The sequence below is a fragment of the Myotis myotis genome, unplaced genomic scaffold (genome assembly GCF_014108235.1).
Source record: "Myotis myotis isolate mMyoMyo1 unplaced genomic scaffold, mMyoMyo1.p scaffold_m19_p_11, whole genome shotgun sequence".
NCBI lineage: Eukaryota > Metazoa > Chordata > Mammalia > Chiroptera > Vespertilionidae > Myotis > Myotis myotis.
Window position 1 is genome coordinate 59,239,547 of NW_023416315.1, and position 23,453 is coordinate 59,262,999.

At 37.9% G+C, this 23,453-nt stretch overlaps 1 protein-coding gene across 4 annotated transcripts in view; it reads right to left on the reverse strand.

The window, feature by feature from the left end:
• Positions 1 to 23,453, reverse strand: part of EXOC4 (exocyst complex component 4) — a 758,369-nt gene that overhangs the window by 402,784 nt on the left and 332,132 nt on the right. For all 4 annotated transcript variants that reach the window (XR_004970959.1, XM_036328650.1, XM_036328651.1 and 1 more), the window contains exon 10: positions 10,206 to 10,302. Coding sequence is in view for 3 of the 4 variants with exons in the window: in XM_036328650.1 (XP_036184543.1) it covers positions 10,206 to 10,302 (97 nt within the window). In the remaining variant the exon portion in view is untranslated. The remainder of the gene's footprint in view (positions 1 to 10,205; positions 10,303 to 23,453) is intronic.

Below are 23,453 nucleotides of genomic sequence, written 5' to 3' on the forward strand. Positions count from 1 at the left end.
AACAACAAGATACTAAACTGCTTTAACTCTTGTAGACATTTATTTGAAAATAGAGATCAAATCTTCTGTTTTTCACTAACATTTTCAGTTCTTCCTACTGGTCCTCATAAGAAATGGCCTGTACTCTTCTTCTAACAAGACTGACATGTCTTACCTCTTTGACATTGTTGTTGAGATGTGCTGTGATATGTGTGCTGATTGGCTCTCCATTTTGCTCAGTAATTTAAAAAAAAAAAATGCCAGGTAGTTGCAATCAGAATTCAGCCATATAGCACACATCATATGGAAGTAAAAGAAAGGTCTAAAAAAATTATAATCTCTAAAGGTTAGTTTGAGGATTAAATGCATTTAACATCTGTAAATAAATTCCAAAGCAGTTATTCAAATGAGGGGTTTGAAATATAAATATTCCACCATTCAAGTGCTTCATAGGCCTTTACCGGTCAGGCAGTCTGAAAACAGCAATGTTTTTTATAATTCTGAGGACAGGACAAAAACTGCTGTGTTTCATAAAAATGCAACAGGGAAGCCACGTTTCCTCTCATGCATGAATAATGTATGATCTACAATGTTATTTGCTAGACTATCTAATCACCAGCATCTTTCAAAATGTCCAGCTTAGCTTTAGCTCATTAAGGACAAACATGTATCTGTATAAAAATATACCTGTGAACACTCGGAATAATATTCCTCCAAACACCAATGCACACATCACAGTGACATGTGGGGATACATTTTGTGCATTTCTCAAAGATAAAAATATCGGGAAAAGAAATACAAAGTAGTTATTCAGCTTGTGACATTCATGCTTACTCTAAGTAATCAAACTTAATTTAAATCCCTCTTTCAAAACAAACCACACACACACACACACACACACACACACACATACATACACACATACATTCAAAAACTGACCCAGGAGCTATCGCACATTTTTTAAATAAAAGTAAAAATCTAATGGAAACAGAACAGTGGCTAAATAAGTAAGCTTTTAAAGCAAGGTTTCTTCTATTAGAAAAGATTTTAGGAAGGGTGTCCCACTAATCATGAAAAAATGATAAGGCAAAAGTTACTTTATGCATCCATAAACTTTTAATGTAGTAATAAGAGAAAGAAAAGGTGAAAAGTATTTAAAGTTCTAATAAGTAGCCTCATATTTAAAAAAATGTTTTTATAAATTTTTAGAGAGAGAGAAAAGGAGAGGGAGAGAGAGCTAGAAACACCAATGAGAGAAGAACATCACCTATTGGCTGCCTCCTACAGCGCCCCAACCTAGGCATGTGCTCTGACTGGGAATAGAACTGGTAATCTCTTAGTTCCTGGGTCAACACTCAACCGCTAAGCCACACCAGCCAGGCAATGTGTTTAACTAGTCAAATGATAAAAGTCATAGTTTCGGATCAGTAGCATAATAAAGTAAATTTCTAAATTCACCTTTATATTTCTGTATTTTATCCCATAAGGCACTTTCTAGTTATGACAGGGGTAAAAAGATCTGAAAAATATGTTATATCCCATTTTAGATATGAAAGAAAGATTGACCTATTTCAATATCATTACTAAAGTAAAATAATTTTATATTTTTGTTCATATCTAATGAAAACAACCTTCACTGCAAATCAACAAATATTTTGCTAGCATTCTGATAAATTGCCTATTTACTTCTTTAAACCAATGTTAACTGTGTGCCCCTTTTGTATAGGAGATGCATCTGAAACACTGTCCTCCCTCCACTGTGGAAGTAATGTTAGGAAACAACTTGAGAAAGGACAGATCACAAGGAGCCGAAATCCAGGATGTTACAGGAACACAAATTTGGAATTTTGAAGACCTAAAATGGTGTTACCAAATTTACTCATTTATTAGCATGAGTTAGTGCCAGAAAAGTTAAAAAGATCTCTTGTGTTAGACCTGCTTTAGACCAATATACTAGTATATAGTTCATATGTAGTTAAAGAGTTTTCTATAAAAAACTGTGAAGATTTGTTGGCAAAGCTTATTATAAACAAGCAAGCAAAACAGGCCTTCTGCAGAGCAGCCCATCAACCCATCCTACTGTTTAAAAGCAAATAGTAGTATGCAGTTCAGTCACAACTATTCTTTGCAAACTCTCATATATCTGGAATGTCACACAGGATAAATAACTCCTTAATAATATCTTGACAGGCTAATGGCATTGTAACATTTGCTCCATATCTCTGATAATACTTCAAAGTGGACTATATCAAAGACTTCTTTTCCATTTCAGTACACATCATTGTTAAGAGGGACAAAGGATTTTCACTATGTTAATTAGAGAAGTGCTAATAACGTCACCATTAAAAACAGGGATCCTGGGTGTTCCAAAGCCAGCAAGATAAAACCTGACAGCCATTAAAGGAGGCTCTCTCTGGGTCTTCAGAGTCGCTGAAAGTTTCAGATCTAGTCCCCCAAATTTCTTACAATCTAAATATAATGCCATCCTTGTTTAAACAAAAAGGAGAAATTTTTGCCTGGACAACCCTGTGTACAAGCTCCCTGCTTATAGGCCCAGGCCTGCACCCCAGCACCACACACCCCCATTCACACCATCCTATTCACTCTTCCTTGAGAGTATTCATCTTCTTGCAATCAAATGTCACTTCTCAGAAAGGCCTTCCCAACTCACCCTATATAAAATCGTGCCCCTAGCACCACCGCCAGTCATTACTAAATTCCTAATTTCTCTGTTGTTCTTCATAAACACTTCATAAAACTGATACTGTTTCCCAGGTGCATTGGTTCACTTTCTGTTGTCTGACTTTTCTGCTAGACTAAATTGCATGCAGTCAGAGACTTGTCAGTTGCTAGATGGAAACACTTGGCACAAAATAAGTGCTCAATAAATTTTGTTAAATGCATGAGCCAATAAATTTTTATTATGCTTAATAATAACAATGAATTTTATATGCCTTTGATCTGCCAGTATTGTCAATATGTGGAATTATAAGTACAATAATGAATACAACAAAAATAAAAATATTAATCACAAGGCCATGGAATTTGGAATATCATTTTTAGAAATGTAACTATGTTACTGGCATAATCAATGCTAGAGCCTTTCATTCCTCAGGTTTGGTTTCAGCTACTTCCTGATCCCCTAACTTTAATTTCACAGCTATTCACAACCAGGCCATAAGAAACTTTGAAACAGTACCCCAAACTATTGCTAACTGGCAGTTCCTGTATCTGTCAAGATTAACTTTTAGAAGTTACTCTTTATAAAAGCAAATATGAATTGATTATGTGGTTACAATTACTTGTTCTTATAGTCAATTGCCTTAAGAAAGGCGCACAGCCAGAGATACTGCCCATCACCAAAGCCCCAGTTGCAAAGAAAATTTCAACTCATTAACTGACCTAAATGCCAGCCTACTCCTTAATGACCAATAAATATTTCATTTTTTTTCTACCCAGGAAGACTTAATTGCTGTCTGATTTTAATGAAGTGTTGCTGATAATAGTGAAAAATGTTCAGTGCCTAGATATTCAATATTCAAGTTGTGTTCAACAGAGTAAAGCCTCAGTGGCATTTTTACAACTTTAAATGGCACCGTCATCTACTATGTCTTCAGCCTTTTACCTCTGCCAAGTCACCCCAAGACTGCAAACATCTGTTCTTCAATTGTCTCATAGGAAACACACTTCATTTATGCAAAGTGCTCATTACCCTAAAGAGCCAAATGCCTTTTAAAAGCTAGTTGAAGCAATAAGCAAAAGAAAAAAAATACACTGTCAGTTGAGCATTTAAATTTTAAAATGTTAAGCCTTTGGAGTCCCTAAATATTAGAGAAGCATTTCCCAATCACAGAATCACAAAACTCAAAAGGTAAAAAGAAAAATACAGACCAACCGACTCCTTTATTTTATATACATAAAAACTTAAGACTCACAGTGATCTGAAAAACACCAAAAATTTAACTATGATCATTCCTATCCTACTCCCCAGCCCACTTTCAGTCGTCTATCTTCTCTACCATGCAATACAGAAAATGCCTTTCCATTGGAACAATGGTTCCAGTGCTAAAAGAGTGATTAAATAAACCATTTACTAAATTAATTTCCACAGAGTGTTCTAAATGCAAAACTTAATGTATATTCTCTGCAGCAGATAATTAAGGTTAAAAGAGATCATAAGGGTGGGACCCTGATCCAATAGGGTTTATGTACTTAGAAGAGTCCATGTGAGGACACAGTGAGAAGGCTTACTTGAACTCCTGTGTCCTTGGTCCTGACTAGTCCTAGCTCTAAAGACTTGGAATTTCTGCCTCTCAAGCAATGATAGGCGGCATCAAATCCCAGTCTGTCTTTGATGATTCCACCTTTGAAACCAGAAGCCTACAAGAAATGCTAACAGCAACACAGAGCAACACAAACATGACTTCGCTGTCATTTGTAACTGTCCTCACTAATTTGCCTTATTGGCCCAGAATACGTGCATAGATGGATAGATAAAAAGACAGAGCAAGCATTAGACTGTATTCTGAATACTTCAGTTAGATGCTACAAGAATCTAGAATACATTTTGTTCTCAACCATTTTCTGCTATATGAAGAAATTGTACTAACAAATCTAAGACATGATATATTCTGTTTTCAGATTTTTAGAGAAATAAAGATTAATGATAATAATAAATAAATAAAAACACAAAGGGAAAAAGAAATTCTCCCCCCCGCCTCCCCCCAAACAGCAGCCACAAAGTTATTATATATTAGTTGTGATTAAAAAGTGTTACACTATGTTAAACTATGGTTGATACCTCAATAAAATGTACTTCATTTGGTGAAGGTTTAGTTATATTTAGATCATGGTTAATAATTACCATGATATAATTATTCAAAAATAATAATTTTTATTTTAACAATCTAAATTCATGTTAGACCTAGACAAAAGAAGAAAAATATGCCATTCAAATTTCAACATTAACATTTCTCCCTTTTGTTCTCCAAATTCAAGGCCTAGAAAATAAATTCCATTTATCAGAGTGAATCCATCATTCCTCTTGCATGTTTTATGAGAAAGCTATAAAAATAGCAAACTTGTCGGTGGGAAAAAGGCATCAGTCCTATCATTTCCAGGGTCTATATTTTGGTGCAAGTATTTCAAAATCTACCCAGATGTGGCCTGAAGTGTATTTATTTCAATATGGTTTTGTTTGTTTTTCATTTAGACCCACCAGGAGAAAAATTGATCAGATGACCCCTTATCTTACCATCCAAAGCTTAAAGGTTTAATTGCACACAATGCCTTTTTAGACCAAGACTGAAGCAAGGATACTACTATACTTCATCTTTCTAAAACTTCACCCTCTAAGACAATTTTCTGGTTTATGAACCAAAAAGAGAAAATGGTATGGAAAAGCATTAAGTAAACAACTCACGGGAGGGGTCAGCGGGGTTAATGAGAAGTGAACAAATAGGAAGTCAGTATATTTGCCTCCAACAGCCTGTGCGTTTCCTGGTGATGGGCCGGCATTAATTGAGAAGAGTACAAGGACAAGTCTGCAAGGTTACCAGATCTGAGGAGCCTATGCAATACGTTTACGTGAGGACAGTATAAACGACTGCTGAGCATATATAAAACAGCATTATGGGAATCCACAGTGTGGTGTTCTCAGCAGGTGGTTCAGTTTTCTGTAGGGAAAACCTTCAGGCTGCAAAGAATGCACTGGCAGCTGAATAAAAATTATGAAAAGCAATTTTTAAATAAATAAAGTGGGGAAAAGCCACAGCCAAAGTTTCTGGAAGACAGAGTACAGTGTTGCTGGACACAGGAGAAAGGAAGGGAAGGAAAAATGAAGGCCCTGCAACACACGTGGGAAGGTTTCTTCCTTGCAGGTGAGAAGTATGTGAGAGCTCACTAAAAGCGTTGAGGAAAGCAATGACATCATGTTTGAACAGTGCTGGCTTGTGATAAAAGTCAATTAGTGATGAGTTCCATCTGAACTTATTTTTAATATGGAGTTATAAATAAAGACTCATTATTACCATCAATGAGAAAAAGAGTTTGGAAAATTGGGATGGAAAGAAAATTAGTCACTCCAGACCAGCAGAAACACATCTGGATGGGACTACTTGGGGACAGGATGTGATCACTCAATAACGTCAAGCTGTTTGCAGAGAGGCTGTGCCAGTTTACATAGTAGGTATACGAGATCCCACTGATCAACCTCCTCTCCAATAATTGGTGTTTTCGACTTCATAATTTTTTGCCACCTTTGCAGCCACCAAGCGAGTAAGCAAGGATTCCATCTTATGTTTTTGTCTCCTCAGAACTTGGCATAGAATCAGAGTTCAAGAAATAATCAGTGAGTAAAAGTGAAGTGATGGAACCTACATTTGAACTTTGATAACTTGTTCTGGTTTTCTTTTTAAATTTTAAAATTATGCTTTTTCCTAACTTTCCATTCTTCTACACTGCCTCTCCCACTATGTTACATCTTCTTTTAAGTCATAAGTTGCTAAATCACATTAACTTTAAACTAGCACGAAAAAAAAAAGCAAGGAGCAAAAGGATGAAAAAGGTATCCAGGCATATTTAAATAAGTCCATAAAAATAAGAGTGACTATTTCTAAACAAGACCACAGATCTAACTTAGAGAAGGGAAAACACACATTGCAAGTATTCCATAAACATCTCATTTATTGACCATAAATAAATGAATGACTACAGAAGAAATTGGACATTTTCGAATGATAATAGTAAAAATAAAATATACTAGTATGATAATGCACACTGATTCTCATCATTACTGAAAGTAAACTTCCAAACTTTAGAAGAAATACTAATTCTAATAATCAGCAAGTGCTGAAGTATAAAAACTAAAAACTAAAAAAAAAAAAAAAAAAAAAAAAAAAAAAATTTAAATACTAAAAGATCTTAGTCATTTGAAGTTCCATAAGCCCATCAAGAGTTATCAGCTACAACTCTATAATGGTTTGAGAAGACAGGTTGCACTTTGAGTCACAGGCTAATTTAAAGTCTATGATGATGACCTCCTTGGAGAAGAGTTGACTTACCTTGCAAACCACATAATATTAAGAGATACACAGAGAATGAATGAATGATAAACTATTGTAAATCATGCAACAAAACTTTCTCCAGTTCTAATCTATACTAATAAAAGGGTAATATGCTAATTAGACCTAATAGACTGGGCATCTTCCCGACGTCATTCCAGACATCCTTCCTGACAAAGCCGGGGGTGTGGCCAGCCTGCAAACCCATGTCAGCCCCTTGCCCAGTCGCCCTGACCCCCATTAGGGATGCTCCCCACCCTGATCCAGGGCCCCCTTAGGGCAGGACAGCCGGCCCCCACCCATGCACCAGGCCTCTATCCTATATAATAAAAGGGTAATATGCAAATTGACTCTAATGGCAGAACAACCAGAATGACCACTGGATCAGTCACTATGAAGGGCACTGACCATCTCTTGGTCCCTTTCCCCGGCTGGTAGGCTCTGATCACCTGATGGCTACCCACAGCAAGGGTGGGGCCAGTGAGCGGGTAGTAACTGCTGATCTCTTGGTCCCTTCCCCTGGCTGTCAGGCACAGATCACCCGATGATGAATGGGAAATCGGGGGGGGGGGGGGGAGTGGCGGGTGGTGGTGGCTGGGGGCAGGGCTCGCTGCGGACAGCTGGGGAAGATGGCCCTGATCGCAGGCCAGGCTGTACCTGTGCACGAATTTAGTGCACCAGGCCTCTAGTCAATAATAAAATTTTGACCCTGACCCTTGTGGCTCAGTAGTAGAACATCTGCCTGCGCACCGAAGGGTCTTGGGTTCAATTGCTGATCAAGGGCACATACCTGGGTTGCAGGTCAGATCCCTGCCCCAGTTTGGGCACGTGTGGTAGGAAATCAATTGATGTGTCTCACCCCCCCCCCCCCCCCCGCCTTTCTACTCTCTCTAAAAAATCATTGGGAAAATATCCTCACTCCTCAGGTGAGGATTGAAAATAATAACAATAATAATAACAACAACAACAACAACACAATTCTGAATGAAAGTAGAGACCAAACAAGTGAGTAAACCTAGTAGGAGTATTCTCCAGCCTCAAAACAACTCTTTAGTAAAGCAGGTACAAATAACACTAAACAGTAATAGTCAAGAACTGTAATGTGTTAAGTTCTACCAGTATTTTACCCGAATTGCATTTTATTAAGTGGGAAATGGTATGTTTTTCCATTCAACTAACTTCACATTGAAAGAGGAAAAAATGTTTATGAGGAAAAAAGCTCTTGAAAAGTGGCTATTAACAACACTGCCAAAAACTTCCACAGGGTCTGTTTCTTTTGTACTCAGGGACAAATGTAAGCACGAGGCTTCCATTTACCAAGCCATATGGAGCTCTGCAGTCAATTATGGCGTTCAATCTAGGTTAGAAGATGCCTATACTGATTTAGGTAGTTTCCCATTTTCCTAACAATTAGCAACATTAACTAAGTAGAAATCAATTGTAATTGGAGAAGAGAGTGAGTACTAAATTAATTACCAAAGTCAGTCCATATATGAGAGAATTGTTACTTAATCTAGCAATTCTTTATGTTGTAATTTACCTATTTCATATGTATATAAAATCAACCACATTTAGAGGAATAGTCTTAATTCTCTTAATTCATTCATTATTAAATTACATGAATTTACTCAAATGTTTGCTAAAACAATTTTTTAAAGATTAATAACATTTCTTTTAAAATCTTTTATTTTTTTATTGTGCAAAAGTGAGGGTTTTTATTGTTATTGTTGTTGAATTTATTTATTTGTGCTTTTTGCATTTAAACCTAATTGAGTAAAGTATTCCAGTACAATTTTAAAAAACTGGTTAAAAGATGAGAATTAAATGAATTCTAATGATATCAATTTAGTAATTCTTGGCTAATGAGATGGTAGGATAATTCCAGTAATAACTTACTTATGTTTTTGAAAAATACATACAGTATTATCTCTGACAATTTCAGTAGCATGTTTAACCATTAATCCACATGCCTCAAGTATTATAGAAGTTACCTGAGAAAGTCAACATGATGACATGAGGTATCTAACTTTTAATGAACTCAAGGGTTTCTTACTCATTATATGAAAATACAGCAAAAATATGTACTGGTTATTACCAAGGAAAACATATAATTAATATTACATTAGATATTATATATATTAGATATTATATTAGTCCCCAAAGTTCTCTTTTTTTATTGTAGCCAAAACTCATAATTTATCATATTAACGTCTTTCAGGGATGCAGTACAGTAAGTGTTAACTATATGCACATTGTTTTAACAGATCTCAAGAACTATTTCATCTTGCAAAACTGAAACTTTAGATCCATTGAACAAACCCCCTTTCCTCATCCCAAAAAGTACTCTTTTAATGGTACTTAGGGCTTAAATTTTTTTTTTAAATAGAACTATCATCAATTCTTATTTTCTTACATCATAATATCACAATAAATTGAGCACCATAATAGTCACCATCAAGTTTTCCTTCAACATATAAAAACCATGTATTTGATTGATATAATGTCTTTAGTTTTATAAATCATATTTGTTCAGTGACCTGCCAATTCTCAAAGGAAATCTGAGTAATTAGTGTAAATTAGTGAGACAGATCACGGGTCTGCAATTTTTTTGCTGTCAAGGGCCAGAGAGTAAGTATTTTCGGCTTTATGGGCCATATGGGTTCTGCTGCAAATATTCACTGCTGCAATTGTAGCACAAAAACAGCTATGGGCAATACATAAATGAATGAGCATGAAAACAATTTGGAATGACTTGGCCTAGTCTTCCACATTAAATAAACCATGAGCCGTGTGTCAATAAAAATGTATTTACAAACACATGTGGCAGTTAGACCTCTCCCATGGGCCCTAGTTTGCCATCCCTGAAATACATAAGGAGAGGAAGGAAAAGATGGGGGAAGGGAGAAGGGCAGGGACAGAGAGTAGGAGAGAAAGTCTAAAGTATTTATGAAGTATTACTCCTGAGAACAAATAGCTACTTAGTGGGGTTGACATTATTTATTCTATTGACCACTTTGATAGTGAGGCCCTAAGAAATGGAACAAGTTTTTTTTTTCGTTTGTTTTTTTTATGATGTTTCAATGCTGACTGACCTATTAGCATTCCATACATCTGCATCAATAATGAAAATATTGACCTTCAGTGACTACACAGGATTGGACTTACCTTAGTAGCGGATGGAATATGACAGTAATATTTCTGGCTCCAGGTTTGCAGACAAATTTTGTTCCTCCACCTTCAATTAAATTGTCATCAGGGCCACCTTTCAGAAAAAAATAAAAGAGAGATTTACTTTTTTAGAAATATTACAAAGAAATAAAACAAGCATATCTAGATAAAAGTTATGGGGGCATAAGAAGGACCATCTTTGAAAACAATTGCCTTCAATATCTACAAAACATTTTGGAATGACTTGGCCTAGTCTTCCACATTAAATAAACCATGAATGAGCATTTTCATGGAAGCGCAGTGAGAATAAAGAGTATATTTCAAGAAAAAGTGCAAGGATATAGCTCTTGCTCTCTAACCACCAGTATCTGTCTTGAACAGTAGAGCACAGACAACTTTCAAGGGGAGAAAACTGCCATACAAAGTTGTCCAGGGCTGTAAAGATTGGAGCCGAGACCCAAATGAACTTAACTGTGTGTATTTCATCAAATCTAAGATCCCACTGATTGTAAGATCTGCTATTATTTTAGGTTAACAGTAAGGGGAAAAATGTCCTTCTAATTAAACTACAGAATGCTTCCTTATCACTTAGGATCTTTATTTTTTCTTACTAAAAAGCTCCTTTTAAAATAAGTGGATGTTAACCATAAGTCTCACATACACATATAATAAGGATATATAAGAAATATAAACTGGTTGATATATTCCTAAAACTATGGAATACTCAGAGTCCAGCTCTTCTGAATGACTCTGAGTTGTCACTTCCCTTGTTTTCTAAAGATTTTCAGCAAGTGAATTTCTTAAAGGAATATATCCAGTACTTTATTTCAAGCTGCTGATTGATATCCACTCTGCCAGGTTTAATATATCGATATGTTCTTGATGCCATCAGAAGGTCTAAAGAAAACATGTCCCTGTACTAAGCAAGACTCATATTCTTTCCTCAAATGGTCCTTACAAGGTTCATTATCTGAAATACCAAGTCACAGTATGAGAAATAGTCACTCAACTCCTATACACTGAGGCAAAACAAGTCATTAAGATTGTCTTCGGCTGGACAGCCATTAAGATGCCATTGATTACAGATATATCCTAATTTCAGAGAGTTTAGGATGTGAAAACAATGTATATTTTAGGATGTTGGGAGAAATGCTCTCCTTCCATCTCCAATGCTCATATTTCTTTCCACTAAAATGAAGCTTAATAAATGTAACCCATGACCTCTCTCCATCTTTAACCCACTGCAGGGAAAGTGAACTAACTCCTCTGGCAAAATTGAGAAGAAAAAGCTGGGCATAGTTGCTTCAGCAACCCCCTTACTCCGGTTTAGAAACCGGATGCACATAGATAATAAGTGTGGTCTTGCTAAGTTGAGAAATAAAGGTTCTGCCTTGTCAGAGAAGGACGAGTGGTCCAGCACCTTCCCTGAGGGGGTGCGCAAATCAGTTTAATGTTGATGTTCATTTAGAACTCTCACTCGACTCTATCTGGCCTGTATAATATGAAAGTAATGTTCATCTTTCACCTATCTTATGTTATTTCTTAAGAGTGTCAGGACTCTGACAGGAAAAGTACATGCCACAAAATGGGCTTCTCAAAACCTTCACAATCTGCACTTACAATTTTCCCTTCTTTTTCCTAAATTAAAGATTTTCTTTCTAATTATAGTTCTTTGCCTGATACCAAACCCAGCTTAATCTCACCTGATTTATTATCTATCTCAAGGTCTCTGAGGTATCTTGGAAATTGACTGATAAAAACATGTGAAGCTTCAGAAATCCATAGCCCAGATCCTCAAGAGTTCCCAGGGGCACCAGAGTCTAGACAAATCCCACTTGGATTAGTTGTTTCCACCAACTAATCAGAGCAAGGTCTGTCTTAAGGTAAACAGAAAATATAATGGCATGTTCAGCGCTTAAGTCTAAAGCATGAGCTATTTTTTCTCATTAGAAAGAAATCCATCTTATTGTACTATCTTTGCATCAGTGATCTGACTGTTCTGCTGAGTTAAAGGAGAGCATCAAGACCAGCACAAACACGACTCCTTTATAAAAATCCTCCTCAGAGGTCCCCGGATAGTCACAGACAGAAAAAAAAGGAGCAGTCAATATGCCTCCTTTATCAACACTTCCCCTTCTAAGATTATAAAATCTAGACACAATTGAGTCACCAAGGAAATGGGGGGTGGTTGTAGAGAAGAAACCTGGTTATATTCTGCACTCCAGGGACAACATAAATAACTTACAAAGGAATAAATGAATGCACACAAAAAATAATGCCTAAATCCACTCAATGTGAGCATATCTTTTAAAGACAGCATGATCTCCAAAGGCTTTTAAAAATTCTGATGTTCTGTGATTTTCAGTATTTAATAATTAAGTACAGACCTGATTTACCCACCTCCAGTCATTTATTCTAAATCCCTGTTAGCTACAGACACAGGATTACTGAAAGCTTGGGCAGAAATATGAAGGGGGAAAAAAAAGGAGACTTGAAGCTGAAGAGCAATTCCACATACAAGAACTTCTTTGTTACTCCAGTCCTGCTACCAAGGGCCATCCACACTGTATTCGCTGTGTTTTCCTCCTTACAGACCACAAGTTTTCACCTAGCTTACTAAATTACCAATAAACAACACTGGCCCAGGGGAAATATCCTTGAAAACAGAGCTGTCACAACCAAAGGTAAAGGCTGCAGCCAAAGACCATACAGCCTGTGACTCTCTGTGCTCTGAGATTTATTCTAGCCTGCTAACATCTGGGCGAGCTACCAGGCTCGCCAGTCCTTACACGCCTTCCCGTAATCAAGTAACCAAGGAGCTGCTGCCATGAACAGTCCTAGGGAGCACGTTGTCCAATCCTGAGAAGAGCACAGGATGGCCCAGAGCATCTCCCTCCTGCTACTTATTAAGCTACAGTACATCTGGGCTGGCGAGGCCAGGTGATAGGCACCAGAGAAAACGGTGAATGATGATGGATGGCTCGGGAGAAGGGAAACTGACAATAGCATTGCAAGGAGAAGATATGTTCTGCAGAAAGGAGGGGCAGAAACACCCCAACCACATTTCCTGTTTCTGACAATGAGGACAGGGTGTGACAGGCTCCCTCAGATGATTGGCAAGAGGCACCCAGGCCAACCAGTGACTGTTCGCAGTTAGTCCTTCATTTAGAACGCATTTCCTTATAGATAATGAACTCCCAATCTCATTTATTCCTTGATTCTCCCAACTAGAATTTGATGGCGTTTATAATATAGTTATTTTAGTAGAACAGAAATAAGAAACCAAAACCGCAGAAAAAAAGGGAAAGACATGTTCTCACTGAGAGAACGATGGTACAGTGGGAAGAATCAAAAAGATCTGTGCCAGACCCCACATCAGCTACTTACTAGTGTAAGTGTGATAAAATTATTTCAATCCTCTGAGCCTCAGCTTTTCTATTTATAAAATATAGATTGCAGTAAACTCTTTCAAAGACTTTGGTGATGTTTAAGTAAGATAACATACTCAAGGGCATTCAGGACAGTGTCTGACACCTAATGCATCTCAAATAAATGGTGGTCCAATTTCCCCTGGAGAATTACCAAGCAGTCAAGGACTTACTGATCAGAAACACACAAACACACACACACACACACACACACACACACACACACACACACACACAAACACCATCACTGAAACATAAACTAAAATACAAAACTCCAAATTCAAAAAAAAAGTTATCCTTGCTACTGTAGGAAACATTATACAAGTCTATATACAAGCCTTTAATGAGACTAATTGAACTGTCTGCCTCATTTTGGGGGCAGTATTATTGTAGCGAAAAGCTTAGAAAACGGCAGAGAACACAGCACAATGGAATAAATCAGTCTTTATCCACTCTTGCACTTTAATTAAAAATAATCATTATTAAATGTATTGGTGTTCCAGTGGTGAATGCTTTGTGCCAAACACTGAGATGAGAACTAGAGAATGTGAGGTCCCTTCTGCTGAGCCACAGAATCTCAATCTAACTTGGCCTTTCCACACAGGAAAAAACCACGGTGAAGGGAAATGTTTTTGCAGCAAACACTTTGCTTCATAAATACTTTCTAAGTATTATAAACATGCATTCAGTACAATAAATATGGAATTGCTGATTGCATCAATAAATACAGACTTTAATTGGCCCTAAGAGCCAGCTGAATGGTCGAAGAATTCCCTGAATTCACAGCCCTCACCTTGCCAGAGGGGTTCTTCTAGATCAAGCTCTTTGGCAAATGCCCATTTTTAAAGCACAAATTATCATTATGATTTAATGCTGTTGCTGCTGCTACTAGCACTACCAACAAACTTGTAACAAGGGACTATATATGAGCTTGGGGTTTGGTACTCAATTAGGAAGAAAACGAAGATAAAGTAATTTTCCTTACACTCAACTCACAATCACAGTCAAGTCAAGCAATTTGGGATTGGTGAGGACATTCTATTGCTCATGAATAAGGTGCTTTTGGGGGGTGGGGGTGGAAATCCAGGCAACAAGCCTCTTCAAGGAAAGGATCATCTTGACTCAACTCTCACCAAGTGTGTAATTATTTTTTTAGTATGTTTTTCTTGATTTCAGGGAGGAAGGGAGAGGGAGAGGGAGACAGAAACTTCAATGATGAGAGAGAATCATTGATTGGCTGCCTCCTGCATGCCCCCAGGTGAGGATTGAGCCTGCAACCCGGCGCATGTGTCCTGACCAGAAATTGAACCATGACCTGCTGGTTCATAGGTTGACGCTCAACCACTGAGCCACCACGGCCAGGCACCAAATGTGTAATTATTAACAATAATGCTAATTTGTTAATGGATGAGAATAGTTTCTGGCATGTAATGAATACTCAGTAAGTATTTGTTGAATGATTATATAAATGAACAAATGAACAAAAAATGATAATGTCTCCTTTAGTCCAAGTGAATTCATAGTACAAAGCAATGAGGAACAAACAGCAGTTATGTTTTACATAAAGTATGCTCAGTAAGGAATCCAAGTTTCAATAAAGTCCTGAAAAAGTGTATTGATTAAGACATTATTTGTAGAAAATTTCCCAAATAGAAACAAATGATTTATCTAAACCATTAGAAAAGTAAATGTCTTGCCTATATTTCATTGCCCAATTACATTTTATTCCTGGGTAGCCAGCTTTAATGTTGTACTGTAGATAACTAAGATGTGTCAAGTATTACACAGGATATGTAGAGAGAAGGTCAGGAAGGGGAAAGCAGATTCATTTATTACTCATCTACAAGGAAACTGCTACTGTGCTAGACATTTTACATAAAATGTCTCACTTACCCTTAAAAATACCCCTGTAATACCCTTACCTATCACAGAGATGAAGAAATGGAGGCTCATTGAGGGTGTTGGGAGCAAAGTATCTTGATCAAGGTCATACACATGGTAGGTTCAGTATTCAAACAATTTCCCCCCAAATATACATACTTAATGTCATTTTAGGTTCCCAAGAAACTCACAAGTAGAATAAAATGACATAGATGACGGGTGAAAGAGGAATATTCTAAAACTAGAGGCCCAATGCATGAAATTCATGCAAGGGGCTCGGCCCCAGCCGCCTCTGCCTTGGCTCCCGCTGCCGCAGCTTCATCTAGAAAGTCATCCGGAAGGACATCCAGTCTAATTAGCATATTACACTTTTATTATTATAGACTAGAGGTCTGGTGCACAAATATTTGTGCACTTGGGGGGGAGGGGGGGGTCCCTCAGCCCAGCCTGTGCCCTCTTGCAGTCTGGGACCCCTCAGGGGATTACCACCTGCTGGCTTAGGCATGCTCCCCGGGGGGATTGGGCCTAAGATGGCCATCAGACATCCCTCTGGCAGCCTGGCATCCCTCTAGGGATGTCCACTTGCCAGCGGGGAGCAGGCCTAAACTGCAGTCGGACATCCTTAGCGCTGCTGAGGAGGCAGGAGAGGCTCCCACCACCACCGCTGTACTGGCAGCCATCAGCCTGGCTTGTGGCTGAGCAGAGCTCCTCCCATGTGAGAGCACCCTGACCACCAGAGGGCAGCTCCTGCATTGAGCGTCTGCCCCCGGTGGTCAGTGTGTGTCATAGTGACCATTCATTCCCAGTCTTCTGCTGTTAGGGTCAGTTTGCATATTACCCTGTTACTATATAGGATAGAGGCCTGGTGCATGGGTGGGGGCCGGCTGGTTTGCCCTGAAGGGTGTCCTGGATCAGGGTGGGTGTCCCCACTGGGGTGCCTGGCCAGTCTGGGTGAGGGGCTGAGGGCCGTTTTCAGGCTGGTGGGTGACTGAAGCAGCCTTTTTCTCTTTTTTTCTTTTTATTCTGGGATTTATTTACCTTCTATGGCTGTCACTGGAGCTGAGAGCCGGCTCCAGCTCTGAGGCCTGCGCTGCTGAAAGCAGGTATCTGGGCTTTGTTTAGCTTCTATAATTGAAACACTGTTGCAACTCCAGCTCTGAGGCCAGACTGGCTGAAAGCAGGTTCCTGGGGAATGTTTAGCTTCTATAATTGCAACGTAGTTGCTTAGAGTGCAGCTCAGAGCTGGGCGGCGGCAGGCGGGGAACCTTGGCTTCCTCCATCACTGGAGCAAGCAAGCCTCCTGTTCACTTCAGCTGCCTGGCTGCCTGGCTGCCGGCCGCCATCTTGGTTGACAGTTAATTTGCACATCACCCTGATTAGCCAATGGGAAGTGTGTTGGAGGTACAGTTAATTACCATGCTTGTCTATTATTAGATAGGATAGGGGGGAGTAAACCCTGGTGTTATGGTGACTTTAACATAAAATGCATTTTCTACAGAATCAACACTAACTATAGAAGTTGGTTATGTAAATTCAGGCTTAATTAACTTAGTGGCATAGAGGCTTAAGGTGAGAGGTGATGAACTGAACTAATCTTTGAAAGGAGGGCAAGAAAAACTATTAAGGATTCCTTGACAATCCTTTTAGATTGCTAAGGGCACAGGTGAGATACAATAACTGAAATTTATAGCAATGCAATATAGCTGTAGGATATTCTAGAGCAGAAATAAGAGTGAAGAAGAAAGACTTTGAGAGCCAGGGTTAAGGATTTACCACCTAGAAGGAGTGAAAACAAGGGATAAAAAGTGTTAAAGGTTCTAGTGAGAAAGAAATTAAAGTGATTAACCATAGATGGGTCAAAGCTTGGTGGTGAGAAAACAAATTAGGCTTGGAAAGGGTTTGAAGAAAATGATAGAAGCTGACACTTGGGGTCTCTGTAAGATCAAAGAGTATTTATGGCTGGAATCAGAGGAGAGAAAATGTGAATAAAATCGAAGGCTGCAGTTAGAGAGGGACATACCTTGAATTATAGCCTTACTTGCCTTTCCCTATAGTTGCAACCACAGGTAGCCCCCCCCCGCCCCCCCACCCGAATTAGAAATGGCATAGTGGCCAGAGGGCAGTAAGTTTGATGTTTCCTACTTAAAAGAATTTGGGAATAGGGTAAGACTGAGGAAAGAAGGAAGGAAGGGAGGGAAGGGAGGGAAGGGAGGGAGGGAGGGAGGGAGGGAGGGAGGGAGGGAGGGAGGGAGGGAGGGAGATGAGGAAGGGAAGGAAGGGAGGGAGGAAGGGAGGGGAAATTCTAAGGATTTCAGCCCAGAGGAAGAAGGGGGCATTCCTATGGGTTCGCTCTAGAGCAGTGGTTCTCAACCTGTGAGTTGCAACCCCTTTGGGGGTCTAATGACCCTTTCACAGGGGTCGCCTAAGACCATCGGAAAACACATATATAATTACATATTGTTTTTGTGATTCATCACTATGCTTTAATTATGTTCAATTTGTAACAATGAAAATACATCCTGCATATCAGATATTTACATTACGATTCATAACAGCAGCCAAATTACAGTTATGAAGTAGCAACGAAAATAATTTTATGGTTGGGGGTCACCACAACATGAGGAACTGTATTAAAGGGTCGCAGCATTAGGAAGGTTGAGAACCACTGCTCTAGAGGTATAAGCAGAGAAAGGGAGGCAGTCTAAATTAGGGACTGCCAAATGGTAAGCTATTGTGAGAAAGACAACCGGTGTGTGGCTTGAAGTATGAAGAACAATATATTATATGTATTTTCAGTGTCTTATATCTGTTAGAAATTTGATTTGAGCAGACTGCTAGGAAGGACATACTTCACCTGAGTTTTGCTTCAAGTAAGACCATTTCTTCTGGATTTTTGGTAAAAGACCATGAAATATTTTTTATAAAGAAAGAAAAATCATATTCTTTTGTTGTTCAAGAATTGAACATATTCTAGCTCCTATATAGCAAGTGAATTTTATAATAATCTATTACTTTGGGATGGTCTCTCAGTTTAAAAAACAAAACAGAAAAAATCAATTTCTTAATTATCTTCCTAGCAATAACTTGTAAGAGGTTTTGGAGTACAGAATGACAAGGAGCAACCACAACAAAAATGAAGCAACACATTTTAAGGTTAATAAGAGTCCATCCTGAACCACCAGTAAAATGTGCTCATCTGGAGTCTTCCATGAGCATAAGTCAAAAAAGGCCCCCCTAGTAACAGCACTGGCTTTCTGCAATGGAGTCTGAAGTGGCGTGCTCTCTAGGAAGAGCAAATGTAAGACTGAGCCAATTACCAAAGGATCCAGTCACTGCGTGCGTGTCTTTAAATGGGGATCCCAGAGACACAAGGGAACTTGAATTGACCATCTTTGAGGAGCATTCCTATTCTGGTGACATTATCCTTCAACTCGTTTTGTTCTAAGGCTGCATAAGGAGATGCATTGATTCTTTCTTTTACTTCCACTCTGTAACCCATTCCCTAGTTTTGATTTTTTTTGAATCTATTCAATATGCTTAGTGGCTAGTCAGATATAACTGGCTCAGAGATTCTCATGTGTGTAAGCTGGAGTCCCCTACCTTATATATCATGTCATGTGTCTGGTTTCTTTCACTTAGCATGTTTTCCAAGTTCATCCAAGTGGTAGCATAAATCAGACTTCACTTCTTTTTAGGGCCAGGTAATATTTTAAAGTATGTATATACCACATCTACTGATGAACATTTGGGTATTTCCACACTTTGGCTATTATAAACAATGCTAACCTAAACATCCATGTACAAGTTTTGTGTGGATGTATGTTCTCTCCAGTTCTCTTCAGCACAGACCGAGAATTTGAATTGCTGGGCCATCTGATAACACTATGTTTAACATTTTGAGCAACTGCCAGATTGTTTTCCAAAGAGGCTGCACCCTAATGCTCACTGCTGTTATTCTAAATAACTAATTATTTAAAAAAGAAATCTGGGAAGGTTGGGGGGGGGGGCGGGAATGCTGATGAACAGCACACGGAGGAAGTACTAGGTGGGGTAAAAGTAGGTTCACAGCTGTTCCCATGGAAAATAACACAATTAATACGTGAATAAGAATACGAGAATAAACAGTGTTTCTTGTACTCACAACTATAAATCTACTTTTGCCCAAGGTGTGTATTTTGTTCTCCCTTTCCCACCAGCCCCAGGTCTGCCTCCTGAGGAAGCACTACCAGCTATAACAGGTGAGAGCGGATGCATTTGGGAATTGGCACAACTGGGAAATGATCTGTACTCTTTTAACTAAGTATCTGCTGGTTCATCACCTATGATTAAAACAGACAGTAAGGTTTCCCTCCTCACTCAAGTTTCAGGTTGCAGAAGGTTTTACCGTTCGCTCAGTGGTTCTTGTTAAAATAAAGCAAGAGTGATAGGAAGGATGACAGAATGCAGTGCCTCTCTGATCAGATAAGCCCTTCTCAGTGTTGACCTAGCACGTATGTTTGCCTGGTCAGGGGTCTTTCGATGATGGCTTGCCAGCTGAGTGGTAGATTTATGATGCGGATAAGCATCAACCTGAAAACAGATTGAGCCCATCAATCTTATTTTGCCTGTGAAATGGTCTATGTTGGAGCCCGGGCCACTGGGAATGAATAAGGTATAAATATACTAGTTCATAGAAAGAAATGGTAGTGTTAAATGCTGTCACTCTCTTCACACTCACCAAGTTGGAAAGATGTTATTTTGAAGGGACTGATATGACAATATGACAGGTAAAAAGTATAATAAGCCAAAAATGACTATGAGAAGAGGGAGAGATGAAGGGTTAAGTACAAATGTAGAGTCCAAATACAAATTGCAGAACATGGCAGCAGTTAGCTTACAGACACAGATAATCAGCGCTGGCATCCAAACAGAAACAGCATCCCTCCACGGCTCATTGGAAGCATGTGCATTACCGAGGTACAGGTGGCTTTAAGTAACTTGACTAGAAAACCCACGGTCACTGTTTACGTTTAATCAGCAATAGTGAACTTTCCAGGCACGTTAGGCAAAAACTCCTGCAATATTCTCACAGAATTAAAATTGGTCTCCTAAGCCAGCTAACCATGAGCCATGATATGATCAACTCTCAAAATTACAGCTGGCAGATGTATTTTTCTCTGTTTCTATATAAATAGAGCATAATACAGGATTATGTATACCCTACGTTCAGCAAATAATTGATAAAAATAATCAGTATTTTACACTCTATTTAAACTGGCCATCCCTTGCAGATCGCCAATGGCCAACATATTTTTCACCCCAATGGAGTACTATAGATAAAAAAAAAAAAAAAAAATACAACCCTCTCATTAATCTGCAATTGAAATAATGTCAACAACCTTAAAAAAGACGAGTCTTCTCTGTTTGCCTTGACCTCCATCCTTCATTAAATGCAGTAAGTTCAATGTCAGCCACACACCAAAGCACAAACTAGTGAATTTTTCCAATAATATCTGCTCCACATTTTGCTGACATGTACTTATTGTCGAAATTTTTACTTTCCATTTTATCAGTCGTAATTGGTATAAAGCACATTTACACATTACTGGAGCCCAAAATTCCAGTTCTAGTAATTTCCTCCCATCTTCAGTAAAAAATAATATCATGGGTAAATTTAAGATTTTCAAGGCTATTCATCACAGAAAAATATATTAAACTAAAAAAATTCACTTAAATTGCAAAGCAATAGGAAATTGGTTTTATGCACACACATATATAATTGATAGAAACATACACACAAACACATTATAACCAAAATATGACGTGGCCATTAAAAATATATACACACTGTAATATGGCAAGAAAAAGATATAAAAGGCAGAGACCATTATGGCAAAAGTTTATTAATGAAAATAATATTTTAAAATACTAGTAAGCCTGTATTATATGTGTTATATTGCAATATTAGAAGTCTTTGCTGATCTGATTTTTCGTCTCTCCTTTCTGCTGAATCTTGTGCCTGAAACCTTTTTTCCTATGTGTTGTGTACGGTGTGTGCATGCACGTGTGTTTTATAAACTCACATTACTTAGAAATGTATCTGTAGCAATTATTTGAGGCCTGATTTAAAGGTAGTTTCCACCAGAAAACATTAGCAATAGCTTCTGCTTATCCATATAAAGAAACTACCAACCAAGAACCCATTTTAAACTAAATTCTCACTTCAAAATTTTCTCATATCACCCAAAGGATATATACTTTGGCAATAAAACTCAAGAGATCTTTCCTCCCTTTGGCCTGTGCCAAGGTTACCCATTTTTTTAGTGCCTTCGAGGTGGTTATGGGAAAGGGGTGGTATTTCTAGATGGCCCATATACTCTATGTGGAGTTTGGGGGTTCCTGGTACTAGACTCCCCAGGTTGGCTAAGTTCTGGGCTTTGCTCTTGTTCTCATGTGCCTTGTAAGTTTCCTTGGGCTTGACAAAACCCTCAAAGTGAAAACTGACTTTAGAAGTACTTCCTTCAAAATGTTTTCTTTGTTTTGTTTTTGGCTTCCTGTAATCATAACTTTTTGCAACTTCATCAAAGCAATTGCTAAGTGTTTTATCCAACATTTTAAATTTTTTCATGGAAGGATCTACAAAGATCTCAATCATACTGCTGAAAAGAGAAGTCTCCATATAATCTACTCCTTACAAAATAGTCTACAAATAACTTCCCCTCAGAATTCAATTATCCCAGTGAAAGTGTCTTTGGATTCTACTTGGATATCCCTGTGATTGTTTTTTATCAATTCTCACAGTAAACTGGAGAGTAGAGTAGAATATAGTTCTTGCCTTAAATATTATGAATTAACTTGAGATAGTGAAATATAACAATATATAGTAAGGCACAATTTGGTATCAATTATAAAATCCAATTATTAGAAGAGTGAACTTCTCTTAACTTTGATATCAAGTAATTATAAGAGACTAAGTTGCTCAATACTCTGAGCCACCTATTTCTTACCAATAAAATAAGGAGAATGAACCATACAGTGCACTCTTAAGAAACCCTGGCAACTATGAAATTGTATTTCCTAGATTATATATTTCCTTTATACTATATTCTACCCATTGGGTTTATTTACATTTTCTGATACTGTCGAACAGTGATGGTGAACCTTTTGAGCTCGGCATGTCAGCATTTTGAAAAACCCTAACTTAACTCTGGTGCCGTGTCACATATATAAATTTTTTGATATTTGCAACCATAGTAAAATGAAGAATTATATTTTTGATATTTATTTTATATATTTAAATGCCATTTAACAAAGAAAAATCAACCAAAAAATTGAGTTCACGTGTCACCTCTGACATGCATGTCATAGGATCGTCATCACTGCTGTAGAATATAGTAGTACCTTTATCAAGTAGAAATTTATGCCAATTATTATAATCATTGAGATTTCATATGCAATAATTCTAATGGGGCTTTAAATAAGAATGAACTGTATTTTTGCTTTGGGATATTAGTTATGCTTCAGGAAAAAATAATTTGTATCATCTCGGGTTGACATTTTTATACCATCTAATTAGGATTATCTTATGTTCTCTTTCTTTTAGGGTAAGCATGTTAGATACTGCCTTGAATATGACAAAATGGGCAAAATTCATCGCATGTCTCTGCAATTTTAATCTAAAATGTTTCTCAATTATTCACCCCAGATAGGTATCAGAATTTTAAATAAATCACTATAACCAATGGTTTTCAAAGAAGCAATTCTGAAAAAATATATACTTAATAAAAAAACAATGTATTTAATTGAATTCTAGCTATAATCAGGAACTTGGCATCTTCGTGCCTAGGAGTGGGCACATGATGATGTAAACATAACTAATAAACACAGTTTATGACTGGAAGAACTTCATGTTCTGACTGGGGTATAAAAAAATAAACCAAAGTGAGAAACAAAACTA